The sequence below is a fragment of the Phragmites australis genome, chromosome 24, assembly GCF_958298935.1.
Source record: "Phragmites australis chromosome 24, lpPhrAust1.1, whole genome shotgun sequence".
Taxonomy (NCBI): domain Eukaryota; kingdom Viridiplantae; phylum Streptophyta; class Magnoliopsida; order Poales; family Poaceae; genus Phragmites; species Phragmites australis.
In genome coordinates this window covers 19,670,219-19,680,430 of record NC_084944.1, presented here as the reverse complement: position 1 = coordinate 19,680,430, position 10,212 = coordinate 19,670,219, and the positions used below count along the sequence as shown (strand labels likewise).

The following is a 10,212-nucleotide window of genomic DNA, read 5'->3' as shown; positions in this document are numbered from 1 at the left end:
ATTTTTACAAAGTTCACAAGCAGAAAATGAATATATTAAGAAACAACACTGTAATTAACTTTTGCATGTCTACCATTATTTTTCCTACATAAAGTAAACTAATAAAAGTGGTTTCATTAATTTTGGAGGTGTGATGTTTATGATTTAATCTAGTTGCAACACGTTTACATAATCCTGCATATTACAATAACTATTTTATGAGTTCATGTATTTTTAAAAGACATAAAATTAAGAATACTAACAAAATTAGTTTCATAATTTTTGGATTAGTAAAGAGTTAACTATGCATTTAACTAGGTTTAGCAAATAAATTTTCTTACAGAAAATATTTAACTTTTTTATGAGTATAAATATTTTTATCATGTAAATCATATTACAAGAAAACCAACAAAATTTATTTCACTTGATTTGAAGCTCAGATAAATTAGTTATTTATTCTACATGGTTGAGCCATTTTTTCTATTTTTTTAACTTCCCCGGTTATCGAGAAATGCGCTCGATAAATAGAAAAATTTGATCGGTTAATGGTGAATGCAGAAAATGTAGAAAAATCGATCGATCAATGGGTCAATCCGTTCAATTACCGGTAGAATTTGATAGGTTACATTCAGTCAATTCGGTCTGAATTTATCTTAAATTGCAAATTTGATGGAGTTAATTTGTCTGAATTTTAACCGATTTTCATGGTAACGGTGTATTTCCGGTTATCGCCGGGACCGGTTTTCCGGGTCTAACCAAATTTGTGAACCTTGCCCAAATCACGTGAGACGAGAGGAGCAAGGGTGCGGTTTCGATCCCCTCCCCTCCCTCGTTCGATATCGGATCCAGCCCATCCGCCATGGCGGCGCCGCCGTCCCCCTTTCCTCCCGGAGAGATCGCCGTCCACAGATTCAACGCCACCGACGCATCACCATCGCCCTCAAGGTATGTGATGTGACGTGCCCCCTCCCTCCTCTTCAATCCGATGCGCCACGGGAAGCGAGAGGCAACCAGATTTAGCCTATATGAAGCATTGTACCGCGGAGATGGGTTATTTTCAGCCTTCGATGCATCCTCGAAATCCTTCCTTCTGCAAGCTTGTGGTATTTGATTTTATTTGATTCCGAGGTTTAGGAACAAGCATTCAGTTGAATGGACTGCCCGAAACAAGCATGCTATCTTGAGCAATTATGCTCTCGAAATTCGACCTATGATGATTGATTGCAGCTGCTGTTGCACTTCAGTGGGTAGGGCTTACCTGAACATTGCCGTGCCGTCCTCCTCTGTTCTGCAACTGCACATGCCTGCTTTGTCCCTGATTCAGGCCTTACTGGGCGTCCTTAGTAAATATGTACGCCTATGCTATACGAGTATGACACTTGTGTCTTTCGCGTTACGAGAATCATAAATGTGGCCGTGATACTTCTACCCTTTTTGATATTATATTTGCCCCAAGTTCTTTAGCCAACATGAGTAATTCCTTGGGCCCATGCTTGGTTTACCAAGTTCATATTTCAATGATTTACAGAGTAGGTTCAAGCTACCTAATAAAAGAAAAATGACATGCTTTGTAGGCACCGAGATCCGCTTCACAAGCTTTAGATGGTGTTCAAGCTTCTCTATTGTGCATGTTCCGTTTTCAGGACCGAGTTGCTCAGTATGGTGAAGAAACACTCACATTTGATTGGCTGGACGATTGTTGATGCTGAAGATGACGCCTCAGATGCAGGAATGGATGATAAATTCTGGCATGAAATGCTAGATCTTTTCTTCGTGCGTGGTGGGGTATCAAACCGAAGGGAAGAGGACGACCTTGTCTTCTTTGTTAGTAATATGGTACTTACTGTTCCTGTTGATTTACTCCTTTTTGGCCAGATAACCTGCAGTTCTTTGAAAATCCAGTACACTTCTTGATGTTACTGGCTGTGTTGATGCAGAAATTTCATGGTTATGGCTCCAATGATGACATGGAAGATCCACCTCCCTTTTTTGTGCGGAGATGGGCTCCCACGGTAAGCAATACTTAATCTACTTTTCTTCAGATCAGCTAATGCATATGATTCTCATGTAGCAGCTTCAAAGGATTCTTTTTTGGCATATTCTCTGCTCTTTGTTCCTTGCATTTTGTATTTTTATCTCATGTATAGTTGAGTTGACTCATTTGAGACTATAAAACCAGTGCACTACAACAGGCTACATTATCCTTTGTCCCCATGTTTGCGGTGCTTTCCCAAAAACATATTTATTCCTTCTTCGTGGAAAGACTTTTGAATTAAGTATTTCTGTGAATTTTATTTTTAAATAAAGATTTCACATTGCACCCTTTGATCCTCATGCTTTTTTTAGATCAACTAACTAGTGCAATGCTTTTAGTTTCTTTCACTAATGCAATAACCAATGCTGAATAACTAAATGTGTACACTTATCCATTTAATTTAAAAATTTGTGTTGATATTTATAAAACAGACTTATCATTTGACCGTTCTTCTGTATATGGGAATCTTAGATTTTTTGTTCTTATCCAAAAGTCCTACCTGAGTAAATATCTTCCAGTTTGCATGCACAAAGTACGGTGTGTAATTTTCATGCTTGTGAGATGTGAGCAGAACATCAGAATCCTAACCGTTGTGCTTTTTGTGTCATATTATTTAATGTATTGTTTGGTGGAGAACCTCTGATAAGAAGTAGTTTTCTTTTGGGTTGCTGTGCTAACTAACCTATCTGTTTAATGTGAAGCAGCTTGAAAACGTCATCAATGTTAATACAGTGGAGGTTGATTGGGAACGTTCCTTCTATTTGAATTTAATCGCTCATACTTCATACACTGTTACAGTAGCAATATGTGGGTATGTTTCTGCAGCAGTTATGTTAAAAGTTGCATGCTCAGTAGTTATTCTGAATAATATTTTTCATACAATTCTTTGTAAGAACAATGATTTAATGAAGTAAATTCTCTCTTATTTAGAATGTAGAAGTTTTGATATGTCAACCAGTAAACTTTCCAGCTTTTCATCTCTTAATTTCTTATCCTTTATTGAAATGTGACACAGTTGCCACATGATGATTCTTGTGTCACGTTAGGGAAAAAATTGTTCTCTGTTCTAGATAACAGGTTTAGGATTTGGCCTGACATAGATCATTAGCTGACTGAACAACCTAGGATCATGGAAACTATCTTGCTTCATGAGTTTGTGCTGGGACTTGCATATCCTAGATTGCCAATAGTATCCATTGTCACAAAAAATGAGAACCAGTTATGATATCTTTACGTCCTTAGTTACTGTTTATGGATAGATAAATTTGGTATGTTAGTTCTTATGGGATACTTTCACAGCATTGGAGATCTTCACAATCGCGCAGAGAGAAGGAAGCAGTTGTCGCCAGTTTATAAGGTGCGGTACAAGTAAGCATTTACCTTTAGTCATCAGTGATTATTTTCCAAAGGTGCACAGACTCCTGTTGTTTTCTTCTTGTGCTTTGTTTCACCACTGCTTTTTTTCACTAATACATTTGAACACATCTCTTGGTTTCCACATTGCAATGAAAGGGCAATGTAATTTATTGTTTAAAATATGCCTGCAAACAGTTGGATTTACTTTTCCGAGTTATTGTATATGGTAATTAGACATATCAGTTAAATTAATATCAATTTTCGAACCTAACGACATAAAAGTAAAACCCCGAATTGTTATACGTGAAACATGCAACTGGTTTGCTAGGAACTTCAACAATAGTTGGCAATTGTAGACTGCTCCCTCCTGTCCTAATTCCATCGCCCTCTCCAGTTCGCTGTTGCCCTTTCCCAACTAATTTGACTGAATCTTACCTGTATTTTCTGCATGAAAAGGAAAGAATAAAAAAGCGTTATATAGGGGAGGTACCCCACTTATATGACTGACATTACGTATTGGAGAAGTGGCATCAGAGGTTGAGAGGCATTTATGTTTGCATTAACTAACCTTGTCTCAATCTCTTTCTTTTCATGGAAACAGGTTACAAAAACTGTATATGCATCCCCTAGCCGTGTAAATTTTCATCTTGACCGAAGGAAGGTAGGGTTTTATTTTGCACCATCTTCTGTTAGAGGCAGACTTCTAATAGAGGCTCATGCATCTGTTGGCAGGCTGTAGAAACGGTACCTGCATACCCCAACATTTGTTTCTCAGTGGACGACTTTGATGATACTTTTGATGCTGTGGTAAGTTTTCATGCAGTTCTCTCAAGTTGTAGTTGTACAACAGTGTCCTGGCAACGTCCTAAATGTTGTTGATGCTTATGCTCTGATGTTGCATGGTTTTCCTTTTGCCGTTTCCCCCCATGTTTGTAGTTTCCCAAGTTGACCCTATAGAGTACAGTAATCTTCTAATTTGAGCAGGTTTTGTCTGATCCTGAACACTGCTATTGTGTGATTCTCAATGCACATGATGGGGCAGCATTTCCCGAAGATAATGAGTCCAAGAATACTGGTTCACATATACAGTCTGGAGCCAACTCTGGGAGTAACCAAGAAAAACCGCCAAAGGTTCTCTCTCTCTCTCTCTCTCTCTCTCTCTCATAATTCATAGCAATGAAGGTTTCTCTTTACCACTTTCAGATATTAGTGACTTCTGCTATTTATTTGTAACTTGTTTGTAGAACAGGATTATGAATCCATCTTCTTCTGTGCCAATATATCCTTTTCCTAGATAGTTCGATAAGTTTCTCAATAAAAGAATTAGTTCGAATAGTTTTTAGCACACAGAAGCCATCAGTGATTTTATTCACTGAATTTATGGAAGAAAGTTTACGAGCTCTTCTGAAATATGCATACTTAACAAAATTTATAGTTAATAATCAAATGCATGATCCTGTTTTTGAATGTCCCATTGGCACTGTAAATAGATTTAGTTGCTCGGAATTTGTGTGTATGCTTTCCTTTTAGCATTTGTAGGCCATTTGCACTCTTGAATTCAGCAATTGCTCTGGTTGCTATTGCAGAGAACTCTATTCTCAGGTTATGTGAGCTACCAAAACGTCCATGAGGCTTATGATGGTGAGTGTTTCATCTTCCACCTTGTTTAGAGGATACTCCCATGGTGCAATTTAGTATTAATGTTCCCATCTACTGTTTCTGCTCTTGGTGGTTAACCACCAGTGGCAAGAACAAATGGGTTATGCTATGTTTACTGGATCAAAACTTTGGTCAACTAAACATAGGTGATAATTTATTAAAACTGTACTGGATATCCAATATTTTGTTCCAGCTGCATTCACATGTTCTTATGTGTGTATTTTTCCTATGTTATAGCTGGCAGATCAAAATTTGGGAGCTTCCTCTCACTTGGGCATGACCACACTAAACTGGACAGACTTTATATGAGGGGCCCTGAAGGACGCGGAGAAGTGGAAGTAGCTGTTTCCGGCGTTGCAGGTCCGTTATGTTTAGCATCAGAATACATCTTCCTTTTTGTTCATGGATTAGATTCCACAGTTTCACATTCTTTTGAGCAACCTTTTGTTAAACTTTTGTTGTTTATACTGATTTTTTATGAGAAAGGGTCTGTTTGGGGCTCTCTGCTAAGATAATGATGAAAAATGTTTTTTTCATTTTTGCATGATAACAAATTGTAGAGCACACAAAAAGTTATAGCAAAGATTGTTGATGACCTACTAGATATGTCCTATATTGTCTCCTGTGCACCCCAACCCTTGACCAAATCCGCATGCAAACTTTTGGATTTGAAGTGCTTGTTGTGCCATACTTTCTCATCTGGAAGTGCTTACTTCTATTTTTATTAGATCAGAGCCGTGAGAAGTCAAAGAAAGATCCAGGAGATAGCTTTCAGGTCCTTGTTCACAGAGCAGCTTCTGCTGCATCAAAGCTAGCAAAGCATGCTTACGAGTTAGCATCTGCTAACAAAAGAATGGATGATGAACTTGTGCCTCTGAAGTGCTGCTTGATGTCTGTATCTCTTCCTTGGGACTGCATTGCCCATGACCTTCTGCACAAGGTGAGGTCTTTGCATTATGAGCCCTGACTAATATCAAAACCATTCTGCTGTTTTCTCTTCCTCCTAACTTTCCTTATGTCACAATCATTTAAGACCAAGCCGCTATGATAACAAAGATTATTGTCAAAATGAACTTGCTGATAGTTTTGATGTTATGAAGTTGTTCATGAGAAACATTGATCTATTACGTAAATGTCAGTACATACTCGAGTAATTTGAGTTCGTGCTTGGTACAGTATCATATATAGATCATTTACAACCTTCAAATACGTACTGTACATTGCATGTGATTGATTCACCAGCAGATTAGTTTCTGCTCGCATTGGATCTATCAACCAGACAGTATTGTTTAAGTAAAACAAATTTACCTCTGACATGAGTTGTCAAAGTTCTGAGAGGTTGTGCCAATGTACCAGGACACACCTCCATTGAATCTATGAGACTGCAATTACAGACCTTCACTGCTAGGCAAAGGAGGACCTATGTTCTGAAATCTGAACTTGATGATATGTAAAATAAGAATCGAAGCTTAAGTGAGATGTATATGTGTACTTGTAGACCAAAGTTGTAGGTGTAGGGTTTGTTATCCTCTTTGTGCGCAGACAATCACAGAATGCAAATATCCAGTGCTGTTGTTTTGATTTTTTGTCGTCAATTCTTTGTTTGACTAAACTTTTTACTGTCTTCCTGGGATTGAATGGATATGTTTAAGCCTAGCAGGAAGCTGTGAACGCCCCCAAGCTAAGTAATGTATGGGCTTGTGGTTCTCTAAGGGGAGGACCCATTTGGTTGGCTGTATTGTTCAGCCTAGCTTATATGTAGCGAGCTAGGTTGAGTTTAGCCAGGTTGAGGATATACAATAAAGTTTGTTTGGTTGGTTGTATGTATTTAGTTTGATTGAGAAAAGATTATGTTTGGTTGTCTATGAGTATACGTTGCATTTAAAAGTAACTTACCTTTTTACCAAATAATATAGGGTTAATTTTTTTTATAAATTAGTACATTACATGATAAGAATATTAGTAAATTTTCTTGATTTTTGAAATTTATTTGAGTATAAAAATTGCTAGAAATTATAAAAGTAGGTATCTTTGAAGAATTTTAATTAAATATTAGTTTAGATTTTTTGGATTAAATTAATTAAAATGGGTTGTTAGTGAACTCTAGATTACTTATAAAAATATTTAGAATTTTTAGATCAATTTTATATCTTTAAATAAAATCTAGAGTTAAATAAAAAATATATAGGTACACCCGAACGAGCCAGGCCTGTGAGAAACGCGATCAAAATCCGTTTCCCATAAGCCTAGTTCGAGCGCTCGGCAGGAAACCGAACACGCGTGCTTGCATCGGCTCGCTCAGCCAACCAAACGGTCCTAAGCTGGTGTATGCACAAGTGTTCCTACGACACACAATAATTACTCCATATCATGTAACAAGATTCCAATTACATTATCTAAATTTTTTAGTTCACCGGCGGGAATCCCAGTTGATCACATGGTTGCAGCTGACCGATCGACTTCACCTAGGATATATATATAGTTTGCTTCTGGTATTTAGTATTTTCTATAAATAATATTTTTTAAATTTGTATTATCAATTTTGGTTTTCATATCCTCTATTTTTACTTTTAATTTATTACTCTATTTTTTTAATGTTCTTATTTTGCTGAATATTATTTTTTTTTATCTAGTTTTAGTTCTAGTTCCTTTCTCTATTTTTGTTTTTTTTTCTTTTAAACATTCTGAGCATACTAGTTTCAGACATATGTTGAATGTAGCTCTATTTTCTTGACTTGAGTAGTATATACAAGAAGTATATTTTAAATTATAATATCTATTGTTAGACTTACTAATTTGTCTATTAAGTCCATTTTATCATTATTTGACTCATAGTCAGCCTCATTATTTTCAGTCTCATCATTTTCTGTGATTGAATATATGAACTCATCATCTTTGATTTTATCATCATAAACTAATATATTTTCATTTATACTATCTATTATTAAAACTCTTTGTTGTTCTTCATATTTGTTAGAATATCTTTTCTGTTTCTTATTAGGACAAGTTCTACTTAGATGGTCAGGTGAATTGTATATAAAATATCTACATGTCTTATCATAATTTTTCTTAAGATTATAACGTCTTACATTACTCTTATGTAAAAATAGAGCTTTATTTTCTGATCTTCTTAGAAATATCTTTTCTTAGTTTTGTAACTTTTATTACTCTTTTGTTGATGTCAATGATATCTTCTATTCTTGTGTCTTTCTTCTCCATAGGTTAATGATATTTGGACTATTTTATTGCAAAAATTATAATTTGAGCGTTTCATGGATCTCTGAGCTTATATGTTTGTGCATATTTCCTTAGTTGTTTGAATACAGAAATTATGGCTTGAGATATATTAATGATTGTCTCTTCAGTTTCTTTATTATACTCTTCAAATATCATACTTCCTAAGGGATCAGGTAGTTTATTAAAATATCATTCAACTAATTCCTTGTTATAATCTTGCTTTGCGGTAGTAGTATTATATAAATAATGTTGTGAGAATTCTTTTATTCCTTTCCAGTTTGTTAATGTTAGCTTCTCTATTTCTCTTAGCCTTTCATTTTGTAACATAGAGTAACCTAATTCTAGATCTTCTGCTATTATAATATTTGATATTATATTTACAAAATTATTTGGGTTGCTACCTACTATTTTTAATTCTTCATAAAGTTTAGAGTTATTTTCTATCCATTGTTCTCATAAAACCTTTGCTAACTCTCCCAAAAATATTTCTAAATAAGTTATCATGTCTTCTACTTTATTTCTAATATTATGTTGATTTTGTATATATTTCTAAACTATCAAACCTTTCCATATGCTTATGATATTTGGCCAATCAATGAGATCATGTGCAGCTAAGTTTACTATTGCACCGTCACTCTTATGATTTTGAAATTTTACAGTCTTTTCAAATTCTCTTCTCTTAGAACTCATATATGTATATTGCCTTGGGATATAATTATATAGTAGTCTTTTTTTTAGACCATCTTCCTGATACTCTAGATGGTCTCTCCATTTTTCCTTCACTCTTTACTGAACTTTCACCATATCTTCTCCTCTTTCCCTTTCATATGTCTACTTCCATTGTATTATCTAGATTGTGCAATCCTATTTCATCTAGGGAGTCTATAAAATTACTATATTGTTCTGAGGCATTATAAGTGTTGATTTCAATATGTATTTCATTAATTACTTTATCTTCAAAACTTTCTAGGAATAAATTATCGTTTATATCCTTCTACTCATCTTCACTTGTAATTTTATTATCAATTATTTGCTTACCTTTATCATTGACATATTCTATCTTATCTTCAGTAGGTTTATTTATTTCATTCTTAATCTCTAAACTTCCTGAAATTAACTTCTTATCTTTTTTAACTTTCGTAATCTTGCTAATTCTCTATCTCTTAGTTTAGTGTACTTAAATTCTACATATATATATTTTTAAATTTTTCCTCATAATAATTTATTTCGATATCTAGGTCCGCTTTTTCCATAAATTCATATATACTATGCTGTCTATTATCTTCAATATCTTGTTATGATATAACAGAGTCTAAATCATCCAAAACTCTTGACTTATAATTTATGAATCTGATATTAGTATCTCCTTTACTATTTTGGTAACTTATATAGTTTTCAGGTTGTTTTAAAATCTTATTTTCTATTAACTTGCTTATATTCCATTTTTCTCATGCTTTATCTTCAGAGTTTATCTGTAAAGGACTCATAAACTTTATTCCATTTGATTACATTTTTTCAATTACATCATTCACATTTACCTTATATCTAATTCTACTTCTATTAATCAATCTTCCTATAAATTATATGCTTACTAACAAATTTGTTCCTTTGAATTCTTCGTATCCTTTGGTCTGAAAGTTAAAGCTCATTTTTTCTATAAATTCTTTTATAGGCATCATCAAGTCTGGAGCTATGTAACTTATTAATCTATTTTTGTTCATATCTCCTTTTAAGAATCCTAATGCGATTTTATTTACTGTATCACATCTTTTATCTAATAATATTATTAGAACATTTGTTCCTAATTTCTTCCTTGTCATACGCTTAATTCCTATGACATACATTCCTTGGTGAATATATTTGTACCACGAATACTTTAGATCATTTTCAAATTGCTTATTTACAACTCTTAATTCTACTGGTTATGTTAAAACATTTAATTCTAC

At 34.4% G+C, this 10,212-nt stretch overlaps 1 protein-coding gene across 4 annotated transcripts; it reads left to right on the top strand.

The window, feature by feature from the left end:
* Positions 1 to 715: 715 nt before the first annotated feature.
* Positions 716 to 6,685, top strand: LOC133907560 (uncharacterized). Of its 4 annotated transcripts, none has more exons than XM_062349620.1 (12): positions 717 to 924; positions 1,623 to 1,815; positions 1,917 to 1,991; positions 2,716 to 2,825; positions 3,314 to 3,371; positions 3,972 to 4,031; positions 4,103 to 4,177; positions 4,355 to 4,501; positions 4,957 to 5,011; positions 5,267 to 5,389; positions 5,758 to 5,969; positions 6,386 to 6,685. In XM_062349620.1, the coding sequence occupies exons 1-12, from the start codon at positions 839 to 841 to the stop codon at positions 6,407 to 6,409; spliced, it is 1,218 nt and encodes a 405-aa protein (XP_062205604.1). In that variant the 5' UTR covers positions 717 to 838; the 3' UTR covers positions 6,410 to 6,685. The 4 variants fall into 4 exon arrangements, with proteins under 4 accessions (XP_062205608.1, XP_062205604.1, XP_062205605.1 ...); XM_062349621.1 differs by having other exon boundaries at positions 718 to 924; positions 2,719 to 2,825; XM_062349622.1 differs by having other exon boundaries at positions 769 to 924; positions 1,554 to 1,815.
* Positions 6,686 to 10,212: the final 3,527 nt, after the last annotated feature.

What these genes read in the sequence shown, in the direction of transcription:
- LOC133907560 (XM_062349620.1), top strand. Translation starts at nt 839, where the DNA reads ATGGCGGCGCCGCCGTCCCCCTTTCCTCCCGGAGAGATCGCCGTCCAC. An exon ending in AGTTGTCGCCAGTTTATAAG is followed by an intron (nt 3,372 to 3,971) that starts GTGCGGTACAAG and finishes TCATGGAAACAG; the next exon opens with GTTACAAAAACTGTATATGC. An exon ending in CCCATGACCTTCTGCACAAG is followed by an intron (nt 5,970 to 6,385) that starts GTGAGGTCTTTG and finishes CCAATGTACCAG; the next exon opens with GACACACCTCCATTGAATCT.